Source organism: Erpetoichthys calabaricus, chromosome 11 (assembly GCF_900747795.2).
Source record: "Erpetoichthys calabaricus chromosome 11, fErpCal1.3, whole genome shotgun sequence".
Lineage (NCBI taxonomy): Eukaryota > Metazoa > Chordata > Cladistia > Polypteriformes > Polypteridae > Erpetoichthys > Erpetoichthys calabaricus.
Genome location: NC_041404.2, coordinates 90,968,652 through 90,988,621, shown reverse-complemented (window position 1 = coordinate 90,988,621; position 19,970 = coordinate 90,968,652). Strand labels below are relative to the sequence as shown.

Below are 19,970 nucleotides of genomic sequence, written 5' to 3'. Positions count from 1 at the left end.
TCTCTAACCTTGGCATTAGTGGGATTGCCCTCAGGTTGTTTACATCCTTCCTTTTGGGCAGATCCTACCATGTGTCCCTGCCGTGGAGCGATGTTAAGGGTGCACCAGGTAAACACACAGGTGTCTCAATGATTGGTGCTGAGCCCTTTCATCTTTACCCTATACACCTCTTCATTAGGCCCTATCATCCAGTCCCAGGGTTTCTCTTATCAGTGCCACACTGATGATACAATACTCATCCGAACCTGTTGTTCCCTCCAGAGGACTATAAGGTAACAGCAAGAATCTCTTTTCATCTCAATGATACAGAAACCAGTATGATGAAACACCACCTCCAGCTCAACCGGTCAAAGACGGACTTTTAAGTAAGTCTATTCAGCACACCATCTCTATTCAGCTTGCTTAATTATCACTAACACCTGCCAAGTCAATACACAACCTTGGGGTGGTGACTTGCGGCCAGTTATCCTTCAGTGTTGCTACAGTCTCTCAGTTTTACTAAGTTTTACTCTGTATAATATCCACAAGATAGGACCGTATCTTGCAGTGCAGGCAGCAAAACAGGCTCTGATCTTGTCAAAGCTGGACTACCTTAAGTCTCTGCTGGCAAGAGTGTCAGCATGTGTCAACAAGCCACTGCAGAAGATTTAAAATTCAGTGGCACATCTGGTGTTCAACCAGCCAAGGCGGGCACATGTCACTCCTCTATTCAGATCGATACAACGGTTTGCTGTAGCAGCTCGTATTAAGTTCAAATCCTAGATGCTTGCCTACAGGTCTCCACCAATATACAGTATATGGAGACAAGTCTGAGGTCCTACACACTTCTTGGCTACTCAGGTCTCATGTTTAACGGTTTCATGTTGATGCCAACTCTGCATGGTATGAAATCTCAGTCTACTCTTTTCCTGTGTAGATCCTAGCTGGTGGAAAGAGCTTCCTACCTCATTTCGAACTGCAGATGCCTGCACTGCACGGTGTTTAAGAGGCATTTTAAGACTCTCGTTTGGTTTAATTTCATTCTAACTGATAATAGCTGTTAGCTTTTGTAATCTAGAACTTGTAACTAGCTTACATTTTGTTTCTGAGCTTTCAGTTGTGACAATCAATTTTATATGATTATCCTGTAACACGCGTTTCTCAGACTGATGTTAATTCAATTTTTGTAACCTCCTTTGTAAGTCACTTAGGATAAAAGTGTCTGCTAAGCAAATAATGTTAACATAAAAAAAATCAACTTTTTGTAAATAATATGATTTGTTGTTTCAGTATTACTTCATTTTGTGAAAAATGCAAAAAGGAGAGTGGGGCATATTGAATGAATGTATAAAAATAAAAGGAATCAAAAGTAGAGAATCAAGTGGAAAATACAGGATGCAAGCATACTCAGAACTTGAAAGATTTTGTGAGAGACAGATAATGGAAACCAGACATAGCATAAGCTAACCTGAATTGGAACATCAAGTCTTTGAATAATAGCTTCCACTTTCTTTTTGAAGTCTTCAGGTTTCAGTTTACCACGAGCAATTCCCATCTGATTGGTAAAGAAGACCACCTAGGAATAAACAGCTTGAAATGTTACCTTTATTTGTACATCATTTTTTGTCAAAACAATTTAAGTCCTCTTCTGTATACTTTTAAGAAAGTGTTTCATGGTAACACTCTTAAACTGACCTTGAAGCCATTCTGTAAAAGCTCCTTCAGCTTTCCAGGAATCTCTGAATACAGGATCCTATGACAAAAAGGGGTAGACGATATTACTAAATAAAATACCTTCGCCCAAACCATGATAGGGATAAAATCATACAAGGGCGCCACAAAAAATAACATAGTTTAATATGCAAACGGTAGTGGCCAGCTCCCAGTAAAAAAAATGTAAAAAAAAAAAGTAATTTTAAAGCAGTTTTCTCTTTACTCACTTCCAGTCGTCCGTGTTTACTGGGAACACCTTTCCTGACTTGGTGGTAATGATGGTGCCATCAATGTCAAAGCCAGCAATCTGTAAAATAAAAATATATACAGTATATAAAAAAATATGAATTTACAGTTGTATGTGATAATGCTTAGCTATACCCTGTATGCTGCTTCTTCAGTTATTTCAATAATTAACTGCATCCATGGCATGGTATTTAAATTCAGTTTTATTGTTAAAAATATTTATTTATTGATGAGGGCTTTGTTTTTCTTTGAATGAACTTGTTTCAATTAAAAGTCAGATGTTTCTCATTTTTCCAGTGTAAGATGACGGTTCTTCAGCAAACAATGATTTTTTTTTCTAACCTTTCTTACTAATTTTTACAAGAGGTTCCAATAATAGTGGAGGACACTGTGTATACACACACACACTCACATATTATATTATATATATATATATATACACACACACACACACAGTATATACATATACTGTATATATACACATACATACATAAACACACATACACACACGTATAGGTGTGATCACAATCTGATATTTGGGTGGTTACCTACCAGGTAACACTTGTGGTTGGGCTGGCTAGTCAGCAGACATTCACCACTCCCTCTCAGTTGTGAGAAGCAGATCATAGATATTATATATAGTACCTGACAAATAATACAAAGAGTACACGATGCCCCAATTGGGGTTCATCAGCTGTATGCACTTTTGCTTCCCTTTCGGGGATCGAACCTCGGACATTAAACATCCAAGAGAAAGCCTTAGACGTTGCGCCATGGCAGCTGGGTTGCTTACTTGACAGGGTGTAGATCGGAGTATTGCATGCATACGTCTGATCACAATCTGATATTTGGGTAAGGTGTTTTTTTATTCATCAATAATATTTATTGATATACTAACATACATTTTCTGCATTGTACTGAGAGCATTGTTTATGCTAACAAAGGATGAACGAATAAAGAAGAAACTCAAGGAACATTCAAAGATCAATGGTTACTAAGTGTGCTGTGCCTATGAGAGTAAGTGTTGCTTCACTAGAAGAATAAACAGAGGGAGAGAAAAGTAGAGGCGGAAGTGGTGTCCTCTGGTCCAATACAAGCCTGGTCCAATGCAGTGGTGTAGGGAGGGGAGTAGGGGTTTCAGAGACTTAAGCTTTGACCTACTGCACCCAGCCCCTGATCTTTTTCTCAATCATATACAATACAGCCTCCTGATCAATGCTACACCATTATATGGACATGCACAAAAGGCCAAGGGACCCCATCCCACCCCGTTCTTTGATCTTGTGCACATGTAAGACTGTGCGTGATAATCACAGAGTGGGATAAGACCCTGATGCCTGAAAATCCTACAAACACCCCTGGACTAATACTGTCAGTTTAAACTTAACGGATCTCCCACAATATACATTCACATCTATGTACTCTGAAAGTGAGGCCCCCATCTATGACCTCTAAAATTGTTTACATTTTGCTTCTGCTTACTTTGAACAGAGATTCCACACCCCCAAAATGTTTTACATATACATTTGCATCTGCGAACTTTAAATGGGTACCACATACAAATGACAAAAAACACAAAAAATACTTGAGTGAACAATAGATGAAAATCCTAAACCTCTAAAAAGGATGATGATAATACTGAATATACTCAAATTTCTCATTATTCCTACTGATTACCCCAAAGAATACACTTTCCTGTAAAACTGTGCTTTGCAATGACCATCACCAAAAGCCAAGTCACTAGGAAAAGCAAGAACTGATCTATGAATGTTTTACTCATGGACAATTGTGTATAGCCTGTTAAACAGTAAGCAGCTCCGGTGACGTAATGATATTATTTTTTACTTTGCTGACACTTGTATCCAAGGTGACTTACAACATTTGACGTAGAATTTGTTACATTTCTTTTGTTTTTACAAATGGAGCACAGGTAGATTAAGTGACTTATTCATAGTCACAGACTGTGGTTTGAAATCAGGCTTTGAAGTCCTAGGTCCAAAGTCTTAACCACTACACCACACTGCCTTCCAATATTATTATCCCATTGTAAAAAAAATTACAAATACTGTATACAGAAAAGAACTGAGTTAAGTAGATAGTACTGTTGAACCTTATGAACCTCCCAGGTAAAGCCAGTTAACACAGCTACACACACTTTATTTTTCTATTACTTTTTCTCAAATTTCCCAAATTATTCCCATTCATAATAATATATAATAACAACAGTAATATAAACTAGGAATAATATACATAATATTAAATATTCAATTTAAGAAACGGCAAGATTGTAAAGTATATGGTGACCAGTTTAACAACTAGGCAGAAATCCAGCCTTGGAGTACTTTTGCTCCTTATCTGGTGTAGCTAAGCATTTTCAGGATTCATAACAGGCACATACACGATACTTGTAAAGTCTCTCACTGTGGATATGTACTTTTTTTTGCAAAATAAAGGAACACACTGAAAATTCTATGAATGTATCCAAAATCTGCATCAATGTCAACATTAGGATGGCAAAAAAGATAAAGAAACAAACTTGCTAAAATGGAAACAGTACAAAAAGTAAAACTACAAACCAGCAGCTGAAGAAATTAAAGCAGCAAGGAAATCCAACATAAAAGTACTTGTGAAGCCAAAGTCAATTATATCCTGGGATTTGATAAACCACCTGTAAAAAAACTCATGTAGGCGCCCTAGTCAGCACATAAAGTCAAGTGAAAACAGTAGACCTGACACAAGTGAGAATTTGTACCTAAAGAAAAGTCCATTTACACTTGCATTAACAGGAATCACAATTGGATGGCACCATTAAAAACTCAGTGGTGATGGATCTTTTATGCAACATTTGGGGCAAAAATGGATAGCAATTATATTTAACACAAGTGGAAATGCAAACGCATGTTCAATGAACAAACAATAATCAAGTCATCGGAAATAACAAAAGGAATCGTGAAGGGCCATGGCAGCAGCCAGATAAGCACCAAAAGGATAGCCAGTCCTCACACCTGTTCATCTTTAAGAAATGAGCGGAGTGACAGCAACAGTGTGTGTCAAACTACCATTTCCTTCATTAGACTATCACATTTTGGCATCATGCTAAAAAAATAAAGTTCTTTATGGCTCTGTGGCCTGTCACCTTCAGGTTAGCTGCTGTGGTGTGCAGTACTTGAACATGAGCAGATACTGTAGACATACTGTACTTTAATACCAGGTAAACATTTAAATTATATATGGATGAAATCGATATATAAACTTCACATTAAAGGAGGTCTTTCAGAAAACTAATGGATGCGGCTCTTATGTAACATATCTCTTACATATATTTCTCTTCTGGTTCGTCCTGCTTCCACTTCAAAACCAGTCCCGCCCACACGCAGACGACACTGCATTTCTTGATTCCTATTCGTCGTCTTCTATGTCATGCACTATACTGGCCTGCTGAGCGTAATACATCCAACAAGTACTCGAGGTGCTGCCACAACGGTAAAGTAGCTTTACCACCTTTGCGGGAGCCACCTGTGTCTTTTATTACCTTTCGGAGACATTGGCTGGCACAAAGATTTACAACATGTTCCCGATAAAATAACCGCCCAGTGAATAAGGCTTACTCAATGCCAATTTTATGCATACAGATTAGCAATGAGGAATACATTTAGCATTTTGCACTCCAGCGGCAAACTATTCCAACAGTACGTTGTAGATGCGCATGTTAAAACAGAGGGCGCGCGTCTCAACTATCTCCGATTACATCAACAAGATCTGCGCGTGGAACAATACAATATTTGAATACAGATGCACTGCAAGCAAACACTGAAAATAACAACGTACGTGTAGGCAAAACGATCATATTACCATCCACATTTCCAGGAAGTCCAAGATACATGCAACAAAACTATCAGGATGCCATGGTCATAGTACGTAAATTTGGAAAGCCTGATTTATTTATCACTTTTACATGTAATCCTACTTGGCCGGAAATTCTACATGCACACTGCGTCTTTCAAGAAGTACTTATTTCTACTTAATTTCTGAATTCCTTTCTCACCGTTTTCTGTTCCTATTCTTACACCGCTGTATGCTACTTCGGGCGTCGGCTAGTTTTGAATATTGATAAACCTGGTCACATTAAAAAGGTCCAGGGGCCACATGTGTGAGTCCTGACTTTGACAGCCCTGAACTATGGGATCAAAAAGTTAAATTACGTTGTGCATTGACCAACTAGCAATGATGTTCACTGGTGTTCAAAAATGGACACAATTAAAGAAGGTATTATTTTACAGTTACTTATGAGGATTTAAAAGTGTGCTTATGACTATTGGCAAAACACTTTGTTGTGACCACCTTTCCCCACCCCAGTTAGGAAACCACTACACTGGTGTATTAATTATTTTTTCTCTTACATTTATGCTCACCAGTTTTTAAGATTTATCCTTTTATTTTATTCGCCCTTCTGAATGCTTTTCCACACTGTTTGTTTGGAAGATGAGAATGTTTTGTTTGCCCCTAAATAAAGCCCTAAACAGTTTTCACATTTACAAGAATTAAATTGAGAAAAATAGCACATGCTTACCTTCCATTCCACAGTGTTTAATCCATTTGGATATTTACTTTAAAAGTACTTCCAAATATATTAGAGCAATATGTTTAATACCGCACCCAAAAGATCTGACACTTCCCTTCATTCACTGGCTATGAATCCCATCTTCAGTTCAACAGCACTGTACTAAGTATATACGTTTCCTGTTTATTATGTGCATGGATTCTCCTGGAAGTAACCTTTTAATATTTTGCAAAAAATGCATGACTTTTTCACATTTTGAGCATACAACTGGGTAACAGACATGTGAACTATGCAACATGAGTAACATGAGATTTTTAATGTTTATTTCTCATGGATATTTTTCACATTGATTGGTATTGTACAGAATTGGTCACCACCAGGTTCTATCATATTATTAATGTTTTTATCTCTATTCTGCATGAAACTATGAAATAAAATTATTGGCCATCACTACAAACTGCATGGAGTGAGTAACACAAAAATATTATTTATGGGTGTAGTATTCCTTTAAAAGATAATATCTAATTGGACAATGGGAAGCACTGTTGTGAACCAAACATTAGAATGGGCAATATAACTTGGATATAGTAAGATTGTTTATGTCAGATATTGATGTTCATATACTGTATCTCATAAACAGATACCTTCTTGGAATTTTCACACATTACATGAGCTGATATAATTAACAAAAAAAAAACAAATAATGAGTAGCAGAAATACTCACAACGGAGCTTTCTAAGGGTTTTTTTCCCCCCACAAGATTTCAGACACTGAGAGCATTACTGAACAAGTGGTATGGAACCTAGGGTGAGAAGTACAACAAGTAAGCAGAATTGTGCTTTTTTCATAAAGTAAATTGAGTTATGTACTTCAATACACTCTTATTTATCATCATGTTGGAGAGGGATGACAAGCTCCATGTTGGCTGAAGAATTTCACTGTACTCTGGTACATGTGATGATGATAAATGACAGAAGAATAAGGAAAATAACATGACTCATTCAAGCTGACAAAGGCCATATATACTCAAATAACCGCTCTTTACAAAAGAGATGCAGGAGGGCATATCTAAACCCACAGAGTGTGAGGCCCTGAAGTAGCTACAGCATCTGAATACCATGCCTGGTTATATCAGCCAAGAAAGGGAAGAGAAGGCCACAATGGACTTGTGATCACAAACATCTGGATGAATGAAGACTAAAAGAATGGTGTCTTGTCTGATAAATTTTGATTTCTGCCATAACATGCAGAGGGTAGAATAATAATGTGGCCTAAATGAGTATGATTATGTGAATCCATTCTGCTTAAGGGCAGCGCGGTGGTGCAGTGGTAGCGCTGTTGCCTCACAGTTTGGAGACCCGGGTTCGCTTCCCGGGTCCTCCCTGCGTGGAGTTTGCATGTTCTCCCCGTGTCTGCGTGGGTTTCCTCCGGGCGCTCTGGTTTCCTCCCACAATCCAAAGACATGCAGGTTAGGTGGATTGGCGATTCTAAATTGGCCCTGGTGTGTGCTTGGTGTGTGGGTGTGTTTGTGTGTGTCCTGCGGTGGGTTGGCACCCTGCCCAGGATTGTTTCCTGCCTTGTGCCCTGTGTTGGCTGGGGTTGGCTCCAGCAGACCCCCGTGACCCTGTGTTCGGATTCAGTGGGTTGGAAAATGGATGGATGGATGGATTCTGCTTAAGTGTTAAAGTCACAGGTTGATGGTGGTAGTGTAATGAGGAATGTCTTCTTGGCATACTTTGAGTTTCTTAATACCAACTGAACAAATAGTATGAATGCTCGAACATACATAACTGTTGCTGTTTACCATGTTCATCTTTCAAGGGCCAATGTCTATCCTGTTCAAATATGTGCATCCAGCAGGTAATGTGCCGTATCTCAAATCACAAATCATCCCTAACTGGTTTCACATACAGTTAGGTCCATAAATATTTGGACAGAGACAACCTTTTTCTAATTTTGGTTCTGTACATTACCACAATGAATTTTAAATGAAACAACTCAGATGCAGTTGAAGTGCATTCTTTCAGCTTTAATTCAGTGTGGTGAACAAAACGATTGCATAAAAATGTGAGGCAACTAAAGCATTTTTTAACACAATCCCTTCATTTCAGGGGCTCAAAAGTAATTGGACAATTGGCTCAAAGGCTATTTCATGGGCAGGTGTGGGCAAGTCTGTCGTTATGTCATTATCAATAAAGTATATAAAAGGCATGGAGTTGATTTGAGGTGTGGTGCTTGCATGTGGAAGATTTTGCTGTGAACAGACAACATGCGGTCAAAAGAGCTCTCCATGTAGGTGAAAGAAGCCATCCTTAAACTGCAAAAACAGATAAAACCCATCCGAGAAATTGCTACAATATTACGAGTGGCAAAATCTACAGTTTGGTACATCCTGAGAAAGAAAGCAAGCACTGGTGAACTCAGCAACGCAAAAAGACCTGGACGTCCACAGAAGACAACAGTGGTGGATGATCGCAGAATCGTTTCCATGGTGAAGAGAAACCCCTTCACAACAGCCAACCAAGTGAACAACACTCTCCAGGGGGTAGGCGTATCGATATCCAAGTAAGACTGCATGAAAGTAAATATAGAGGGTGCACTGCAAGGTGCAAGCCACTCATAAGCCTCAAAAATAGAAAGGCTAGATTGGACTTTGCTAAAGAACATCTAAAAAAGCCAGCACAGTTCTGGAAAAACATTATTTGGACAGATGAAACTAAGATCAACCACTACCAGAATGAAGGCAAGAAAAAAGTATGGTGAAGGAGTGGAACAGCTCATTATCCAAAGCATACCACATCATCTGTAAAACACGGTGGAGGCAGTGTGATGGCTTGGGCGTGCATGGTTGCCAGTGGCACTGGGACACTAGTGTTTATTGATGATGTGACACAGGACAGAAGCAGCCGAATGAATTCTGAGGTGTTCAGAGACATACTGTCTGCTCAAATCCAGCTAAAATCAGTCAAATTGATTGGGTGGCGTTTCATGATACAGATGGACAATGACCCAAAACATACAGCCAAATCAACCCAGGAGCGTATTAAAGCAAAGAAGACTTCACAAATGACCTTACCAGATCTTGATCCACCAAAAGAAAATGGAAAAATGTGGAGTAGGAGGTTTACAAGCGTGAATGTGTGGTCAACTTAATTTACTATATGGGGTAACCGGATTTAAATAGTTTGTGAAAAAGAATTTACATTAGGAAAAAAAAAACAGATTAACTTCCTCAGATAAAATCTACACGTACCTTTGAACTGGCCTGAACTCCAGCCTTTGTGAAAATCATTAATTTTCCTTCCTCTTGCCAGCAGTCTTTGGGGCATGAAGTGGAGTCTAACGTTTTATTTTGGGTTAAATGTATCCTTGACTGGCTTTGAATGGCAGCAGCTGAATTTGCACTATTCTGAAGCTGAGTAAGTTTATGCAAAGTTGCTTCTTCATCCAGATCCTCCTCCTCTTTCTCCTCTTCTACATTTTCCACCCTCTGTTTCTTGGTTTTAGGCCTCATGTCAGGACTTGTATTAGGGAGATTTTTCTTCCCTACCTGTAAAGGAAGTACAGAAAAAGAAAAAAAAACATTTAAGGAAACATTGCTTTTACTCCCACTAAAATCATTTCATCATATCCAATGTTGTACTGTCACGTTAAATAACATCATAGATATTTGTCTGGATATTCCAGTACTTTAGACTCTCCTCTCCCAGGAACTGCTGGCTGATTAGATGACCATGGTCTGCCACACTTCCACTTCTTCCAGTGATTGTGGGTTTCTGTGCGGTTTTCTGGAGCTTCATTGTCTCAGAAATTATCTTGGAAGACTATTTTCTGTTTATACGTTTACCCTTTCTGTTAAATATGAATATATACAAAATACAGAGGATAGAAAAGCCTGGTCTGTTCAGCCCTGCATGCTGACACCATTTCCCCAACCAGTAAAATCAGATTAAACAGGTAAAACTAAAAAAGAAAAACCTACATAAAACCAATTACATTTTGAAATATTGTAAGTTTTTTTCCATATGATTCTCCATATATGTCAATCCAACCTGAATGCATATAAAACACTGAAAGCAGCATGTATGGGGCAAAAGTTAGACTGTATTGATGGTAATGGTAAAATTACAGATCACTTTAGATCAGTAACAAAATTAAATAAAGAAATTGGAGGATGAACACTATAACCTTAAATAGTAAATTACAAAAACAAAACAAGATCAATAATATTAAATAAAGTAATACAGTATTATCAGTAAAAAAGATTAATAATGTTTAAAATAAAATGTACCTTCCATGTTACAACACTCCCTTATTTGCAATACATTTAAATAACAACAAAACATAAACTGGGCAAAATTGTGTTGAATAGCGATATATCATCAATGATATGAATATCCAGAATGCAAATCAACTTCCAGATGATGGGAAATTGTAGAGGTACTGTGGCAAGTAGAATGTCAGTCACCTAGATAACAAAAAAGAATACCCTACAAGCACTAAAAGTAGATGTTTCACACACAATCTCAACTAAGATCTTAGACCCCAGAAATTAAAAAAACAAAATCTGCAGATCCTCATTCTTGGCAGTCCATTATAGGCAGATTTTACCTTCTAAATCAGTAACTTCTTCTCCTATCCTGTTGTTGGTTCCCATTGTCTCTCCTCTCAGACCAGCTTAAAAAAACTTTCCTTCCTAGAATGCCTATTTCTCCTGTAAGCAATTCTTATTGGTTCTTTCTCATTCTTTTACTTCTGCTGAATAATCATTTGGCTTTTTTCTTTAGACAAACAATGCTCTTAAACATAACCAAATAAGATAAAAAATTTGCAATGCATAAGACAAATGTTACAAGGCCACGGTCTCACAACTTTCTCCAGTTAGAGCCAGAGCATCAGAACCCCATCCCAATTCAGAGAATGACCTACAGAGCTGGTGACTAAAAAAATAAATAAATAAATAAATTTCAATACAGCCACTCAGCAAAGGTTGGGGGAAATCAATAGATTACAGTATTACAATCTTTCACTGTAATATTTCATCAACACCATTTTTTATTTTTCTCTATGAGTTAAGTATAGGAAAATGTATTCTTATATTTTATGATTTCTGTGAAAAATTGTTTTGAGTATGCCTGTTCTGTACAGGTAAGATATTCTGTACCATTTGTACAAAGTACAATTACCAAGATAACGATGAGATAATGACAATTCATATTTTTTTTATAAGAAGCAGTGTTATTTCCATTAACAAAAACTATAACAAATCATGTCATTAACAAAAAATAATATTGTTAACTTAAACTTAAATAAAAAGGAAAAAATGTCTGAAAACTAGAACTAAACTAAAACAACAAAATAAAAATGAAAATGAAACTAGCTTTTGTAATTTGAATTTTGATTTTGACCACACAAGTCTTTCTAAATAATGTACAATATTATTTAAAAGAATGCAGTCATAATTTTAAGAGAGGGGCATTTATCTGTATGCATGTACAAGTATCCCTCGCTGCTGGTGTCAGAATCTGTGGATTTCATTGGTCATTTCAGCCATCTGTCAACTTTTCCTTCTTGAACCGAGAGCAAATATCAAACCTCATCATTCGTCATTGGCTTTTGCGGTGGATATCAATGGCCATAGCTGACCATCAGTCACGGATGTCTCGCTTGTTCGCCACGATTGGCAGCTTTCACCAAAATTCAATGAAAAGATGACTAAACTGAAACCTGCCACGTTACTTTGGAAGATATAGCTAAGTAGCTTGGAAATTACAGCCATAGAATATTTGTCAAGCTCAGATAGCCCCCCTCATGCTTCACATTCAGTCAGTACTGTATTTAGACTAGGAAAAAAATGTATATCTTTATATGTAAAAGAAGGTAGGTATTTCAGCAATTTCAGTATCATTTTGTAAAGATGATGCTTGTTTACTGACTGCACTGTTGCAGTGACAGAGTAATGATGTGCGAGCCACAGATAGAAGCTGACGCATAGACAACACATTCTTGACAGCTTACACGTAACTCAAGCACACACAGACCAGAGCTCTGCCATTAATCTAGTTGAAGTCAAGGCCAAATGAACATGGATGCTAGGCAGTGGGACTAAACGGTTGTTGAACAACACACCATAGTGAAATCTGCTGAAATACACTGAAGGATGTTAGCTTGTGCAAATCAGTAAGCTGTCTGGGTGCCCCATCTTGCACAAACTTTTTGGTATACTAAATCATTATGCAATATGGCATGTGCTGATCCATAGCTGATATCCAAATGTGCAGCAACAGTGGGCAATGTAATTCGTCAGTCTTCTCTGATGAAAGCATTCATCATGTGAATGTGGACTTGTGTGCATGATGTTGACAGCCAGCAAGATCAAGGTTTGTTGATTACACTTGTTTTTCCCACTTTGAAGCTTTCTAACCATTCATAAACTTTTTGCTTAGTCATGCTGTTTTCACTTCTGCACTGAACCACCACCCTTCTGTGAATTTCAACAGGTTTCACTGCCTCTATCCAAAGAAATCACACCATGGCACGTTTTTCAATAATGGTCCAATGCCACAGTAGCTTGACCATGGCTTCAGCTAGACTAACGGCATAAGCCATTGAGAATGTGATGTATCGCATCGGGTTCTATCCATTGCTGTTATTTTTTGATTTGCCTTTGTATATATTTAACACTATTTTAGCAAAAAAACCAGGCGGTTTGCACGTTTTGAGCATAACACTAGATAACCGACAAGTGGACTATGTGAGATGAGTAATGCAAGATTTTTTTCCCCTGTGGATGTTTTTTGCATCGTTTGCCATTATACAGCATTATATCATAAATGTTTTCCATCCTTTCTGCATGAATACGATTAAAAATTATTCTCAGCCATTACTACAAACTACATGGGGTAAGTAACATATTAAAAAAAATAAATTAGAATATTCCTTTAAAATCGTTGCTTTGTTATATTCCTTAGTCTTGTCATTGAGGACTTGGCTGTTCACATAAGAGGGCTCCCCCAAAGCATGTTGTAATAAGGATGTCTAGCAGATGGAGCTATTTGTAAAGATGAGTTTGACTTTATATTAAACTTACATTAAATTGAACTTGTTGTTGGTGCTGCTTGCTTGCACTATTGATATTCATTTTTCAGCAATTCAAGGTTAAAAAAATATCAGTGTGCATGAAAACCGAAAGCAAATGCTGAAAATGGTGTTTCTAGTTTATAGGAGGCTCACATATAAAATGTTGTAACAGGATAAAAATCAACTGAATAAAAACTGTAAATAACCTAGACAATTTTTTTGTAGCCAAGCTTCCATTTAAATCATCATTTTACAATTAAGGTTTCTTCTTCAATCTTAGCTTAACTCTCAAGATGCGAGAGGAGGCACAGAATTTGAGTACATTAGCATGTATTAGACAAAAAAAAAAAAAATTCAGCCAAAACTTCCTATACCTCAATTACCACATATACTACAATTACACTGAACGCTACACAGAATCAAAATGGAACATATGTAGTGCATCTCTTTTGAACCTTGAGACTATAGTTCCTTAATGGTAGGATTAGTTGTGGTTACGGAAACAGCTTTATGTTCTGTTCTATAAAAACAGAGTTAACATAAACCTCAAATCTAAAAACAAAATTTTCAGTTTAGACACATTATCCAATATCAAACCATTGTCAAATCAATGTATAGTATACCCAAAAAGAATTACAAAAAGGATATAGTGACCCTCTTTGAGCTGGACAAACTAATTCCCATTAGTTCAGATCAACTTACTAGAGGTAGTAATTTATATAAAACTAGCCGACGCCCGCCGTAGCATACAGCGGTGTAAGAATAGGAACGGAAAACGGTGAGAAAGGAATTCAGAAATCAAGAAGAAATAAATACTTCTTGAAAGATGCAGTGTGCATGTAGAATTTCCAGCCAAGCAGGATTACATGTGAAAGTGATAAATAAATCAGGCTTTCCGAATTTACGTACTATGGCCATGGCATCCTGATAGTTTTGTTGCATGTATCTTGGTTTTCCTCAAATGTAGACGGTAATATGATCATTTTGCCTACACGTATGTTGTTATTTTCAGCGTTTGCTTGCAGTGCGTCTGATAGTTCCACACGCAGATCTTGTTGATGTAATCTGAGATAGTTGAGACGCGCGCCCTTTGTTTTAACATACGCATCTACGACGTACTGTTAGAATAGCTTGCCGCTGGAGTACAAAATACTAAATGTATTCCTCACTGCTAATCTGTATGCGTAAAATTGGCATTGAGTAAGCCTTATTCGCTTGGCGCTTCTTTTATTGGGAACATTTTGTAAATCTTTGTGCCAGCCAATGTCTCCATAAGGCAATAAAATTGGGTAATAAAAGTGGGTAAACCATAGGATCGCAAATCATATTGAGCGTGGAAATCTGTCTACAAGAGTTGCCTATGGGATAGATGCAAATGTCCCTTTCGGCAGGTGTTTCGCCATCTTCTCTGATGAAAATCGCTGCAATGTCGGGGGATTGTATCGTCGTAAATCCTGCCTAGGGCTTTCCTTGAAAACCATTCGTACAGATGCTGTTGGATTGGACTGAGCGATTTCATGCATATGTTTGTATGATTTAGCGGAGGGGTTGATGGTTCTGAGCATGGCATCTAGCTGGAGAAGTACATTTTCGCTGCATGCAGAGTTTGCTTTATTTTGTAAGCGTACATCAGTAGCTTGCGCTGTGTCAAAAACATACAACTGTCCATATCCTGGAGAGGTAGAAGTGTTAGCGTATAGTGGAGAGATTTGGTGATAAATTTGCCTGAGTATTTTAAAACAGTATGGTCCGTGGCCAGGAGGTTGAGTTATTTATGCAGCCATGGAAGCAAACGCTAGAGAAGAGTTGTATTCTCAAATGTGTTCACGATAATTTTTAGCTTCTGATGTTTGCTGTGTAAGAAGCTGTTGTAAAGACACAGGTGGCTCCCGCAAACGTGGTAAAGCTACTTTACCATTGTGGCAGCACCTCGATTACTTGTTGGATGGATTACGCTCAGCAGGCCAGTACAGTGCATGACATGGAAGACGAGGAATAGGAATCGAGAAATGCCGTGTCGGCTGAGTGTGGGCGGGACCGGTTTTGAAGTGGAAGCAGGACGAACGAAAAGAGAAATTTATATAAGAGATTACTTTTATGACTAAACAATTTTAATGAACGTAGCTAGAATCACATCAGACATGAATACACTTAAGAAGTATTTTCTACAACACAATGTTTAGACCAGTTGAAAGAAACAGTGACAATAAAAAGTACAAACTTAATAATGAGAAACAGGTTGATATATAAGGGTGAGAACAATGGCACAGTGGTGAAAACTACTGCCTTACTGTGCTATGGACCTAGGACTGATTACAGGTTTGGTGACTAGCTGTGTGTAGTCTGCACTTCCTCCCCACATATGCATAGTATTTCTTCAGGTACACAATAATGAGAATGTCAGGTTAACTGACAACACTTATCAGGGTCAATTACAAGTAAATGTGGGTGTGTATAGTGTCAGAAAGGGTCTGACTTTCTAAAACAAATGTACATGTAAGAGCAAACATAAAAATATTGATCAAGTAAAATTAGTTTGGGAAAATTTAAGCACAATTTGGTAACAAATTACATGGAAAATGTACTGTACATTACTTATTGAAATTGCTATACTGTAACAAAAAAAAAAAGTTTAACATTTCCACTATACCAATAACTTCTAAAAACAAAAAAAAAACACAATTTAGAGCCCAAAACACCATAACAACATAAAACGAATAAAAACTCCCTGAGCCTAATCTGCAGCTGGGCCTTAACTAAAAAGTCAAATTGTTCAAAACAGTGTGCAACGCTGTGAAATTTTCAAATAATAAAAAAAAAAAAACCAAAAACCTTTTTCCCTCCTAATTTTCTCCAAGGTACAGTTTGCATCGCTTTTTAATTTGCTAGGTTTAACAAATATAAATATTGTAGTTACCTCGAAGAGATACAAAGGCGTTGCCAATGCTTGCTGAAGCAGCGTTGTTTAAACTAGGCACTCAGACTTCTTGAATTAGAACCCTACCCTACTGTTCAGAGACAGCTCTAAAGTGACTTAATTATTTACCTCTCACCAGCTCTGCATTAAGAAATTGCTCTGTTGAGTGAGAATTCTGGGTGTTGTCAGTAGCATTCTTTTCAGACAAACATTCCTGAAACTCCAGACAAAAAATGAAGTACGTTCAATGATTTTTTTTTAAATTTGAAAAAGGCAATAAAATGGCTTTTGAATGCAGTACCATTTTTAAACCTTTGGTATTTGAATGAAAATGGAGAGAGCAGGTTTTAACATCAAATTTTGACAGCAGCTTGCATTTGAAATAAAAGATAAATTAACCTGTTGTAACTCTGAAGACATCTTCTAAGGATTAATTGAAACAACAGAAAATGTATTAATTTAGGCAATTTTGCATGAGCTTTAGGTCTTCCTCTGAAAGATAATCATGTTAAAGCCAGTATCCCAATCCAAGACTCAACATAACTGTATGCACTGCACTTTTTATTGAGTGGTTTTTGGATGTTAACTCTTATAGGCACTAAAGCCTGCTTCTATAACTTGCAGCTAAGTTACAATCAAATCAGCTTGACTTTGTCATACTGAGTTGCAGAGCATTGTAGATCACCACGACTGAGTTGCTCGGATTATAACACTACACATCTGATGAAAATATGTGCATACTGAGACTGTCTGCAACTGGCTGTGAGTTTCTTAGGATTATGTAAATGAGGGTATGTCTGAAAATTGTAAGTCATGTAGTGTGACACTAGCCTCAATTGATGTAAAACTGATCATACTACATTACCAGGTTTCAGGAAGTCAAACACTTTTATGTCAAACTGCTTGTGACAGTCCAGGTTAGCTTCAGCAGCCTGATATAACTTGTATCCAGAACCATCAATAACATGCCTGAGTTGAGGACACAAATAAGATTAAGAGGTAAAATGCATTTGTGCTTTTATTTCACAAAAGTCAAAGAAAACAGTCAGTGATTCAAATCCCCTAAAGTGCAGAAGTGCAGTGCATTAAAACGTCAATAAATAATCCAAACATACAGTTGTAATCTGTGAAAGTAAAAATCAGTCATAAAATCACTATTCCATTAAAACTGTGCAGAAACTGGGTCTCCTTCTCTCAGTCTCTCTCCGTGCCCAGTGGGTCTTCTGCTCTTTGTCTTTCCAAGCTCACCTTTTAGGTCTCCTCAGCTGGTGGAGATGGCACCAGCTGCAGTCCACCCATCCATGCTACCGCCCTCTCCAACATCTGCCGTGATGCTCTGAGTCAGTCCACCCCACCCAGTCTCCCATACAGCCTTTATGTTGTCTGTCAGATACAAAGGAGGGCTCAACTTTTACATACACTGCCCCCCCCCCCCCCCAACTGCTCATTGGGGGATGATCCTCCCTTAGAGCATTGATCATTTGGTCCACTGCAGGACCACAAAGCATCCACATCACAGTGCTGGCTCAAGCACCTCGATTCCACCTTCGTTTCTCAGCCCTATGCCCATCATTGTGTTTTTTCTCTCTCTGTTTCTATTCCTTTATTCCCCTGTTTCCTGCTCAGGCGCCTTTTATCCTTTGTTTGGAAACAGGTGCGGCGATCACATACCAAAGAATGCTAATGAGGCAACTGACTGCCGTGCAAGACTGCACATGAATACTTGGATGGCCAATTCCTCATCAATATCCTGAAGCCACTGCACCCCGTATTTATGCACCTCTACATGTTGTTTATTTATTTAAAAAGACAATCAACTCCACAGACCATAATGTGCCTCACCACAGTATTATGTGGAGATTCTGGTCATTTTGAACTAACTGTGCTGTACTCTATTTAAAAATGTACTTTAGTAACACTGTAACATTACACAAAGTCTAATTATATTAATAGCAAGAGTTCATATCCAAAAATTAGCTCCACTTATTAATGGGGTTTTTAGTAAAAGGAATTACATAAAATGATTGATGAATGGATTGACACCCAATAATTTTTTGACTCACTGTCCAAATTATAAATAAATTAAATTATACTTCTTTACTGACTGCTACTGTAAGAACACATATGCCATCTAAGTCTACAAATTGTGCATAGAGCAACAATATTATTATTCTTTGGAACTACTGTTGGATAAAGGAGCATAACTTTTCTTGTAACCTTTAGAAAAAGTGCACTTTTACAAATACAGGTTATTCCTTTTCTGCGCTGAAACAGGATGTTTTGCTAAAACAGCTGTCATGTTACTTGGCTGCTAAAAGCTGTACCTCTCTGTTAATGCTGTTGTGTTTGCTTAAGAATTACCTTAACAATTTAATAATTAAGAAGAAAGGGTAGTAAGCTCTAATGTATTGCAAGTCTAAGGTATTTCTTGGATATGCATGTTTTTGTTGATGGGAGACCAGTTTAAATCAAATGCATAATACAGAACTGCTACCAAAATGCTTGTATGGTTTAATAAGCTGCGTCTTAGGTATACAAGCATGCTGCACTGTTTGCTTCCATATATGACGTCAAAAGCATGAGCGAAGGGAGCTGGTTTCGGAAATATGATTTTAGTTTTATGAACCTTGGATAATGGCAAAGGCCTGTATAACCTTAAAGAGAGAGATTGCAATGTCAGAGAGAGATCAGAGAAAGAGATACTAATTCATTTAGACTTTGGAGATGTGCAACTCAAAAATCAGTTGATTGCTAAATGCAAAAGCTGCCCAGGACAACATACAGTATATACTCATATATTGTATATATCCAAGCTTTGCCATATATTTTCTATTATATTCTACAGCTATTATTCTGTTTTAATAAAAAGCTACTTCGTTACAGGAACATCTGCATGTTGTTCGTACCAAAGCTAGTGAGTCTCTAGATGGAGTTCTGAAGAATGACAGGAAGTATATGCATCACTCATAAATAGTGCTTAAATTGATCAAGTCTGTGTGTATGAAGTTTAGGGTTAAGAGTAGACCAATAACAAACGGTAAGTTCCACTCATCCTACGATAATGCACCTTCACAGCAACAAATAACACATGGGCTTCAGCTCTATCAGTGGTTTTAAAACTTAGGGTCATAACCTTGTGAATATGGGTTCACCATATTATTTGATGCCAGCAATGCCAGATGATGTTCAAATACATTCAGTGGTACCCATTCTGGGTCATTATAACTTATATTTTACATGTTCAGTTATTTTAAAAGACAAAACATTTAGGCGACATCAAAGTAACAATAAACTGAAAGATGGAACGTGCTGAGGAGATCACACTCCCCAACCCTCTTCAGAAGCTGCCGTTTAACATCAGGAGGCTATATTTAAAAATACAGAAATATGGTTTACTACAGTTTTTCCATCTTTTTTATAATATTATATGCATTCCTTTTATACACAGATACTTTGAGCATAGTTAGCTTGTCT

At 37.5% G+C, this 19,970-nt stretch overlaps 1 protein-coding gene across 2 annotated transcripts in view; it reads right to left on the bottom strand.

Moving 5' to 3' along the window:
- pnkp (polynucleotide kinase 3'-phosphatase) overlaps positions 1 to 19,970 on the bottom strand; it is a 73,033-nt gene that overhangs the window by 10,024 nt on the left and 43,039 nt on the right. For both annotated transcript variants that reach the window (XM_028813595.2, XM_051933703.1), the window contains 4 exons: positions 9,753 to 10,049; positions 1,920 to 1,999; positions 1,675 to 1,732; positions 1,448 to 1,555 (listed from right to left, as the gene is read on the bottom strand). In XM_028813595.2, coding sequence (XP_028669428.2) covers positions 1,448 to 1,555; positions 1,675 to 1,732; positions 1,920 to 1,999; positions 9,753 to 10,049 — 543 coding nt within the window. The remainder of the gene's footprint in view (positions 1 to 1,447; positions 1,556 to 1,674; positions 1,733 to 1,919; positions 2,000 to 9,752; positions 10,050 to 19,970) is intronic.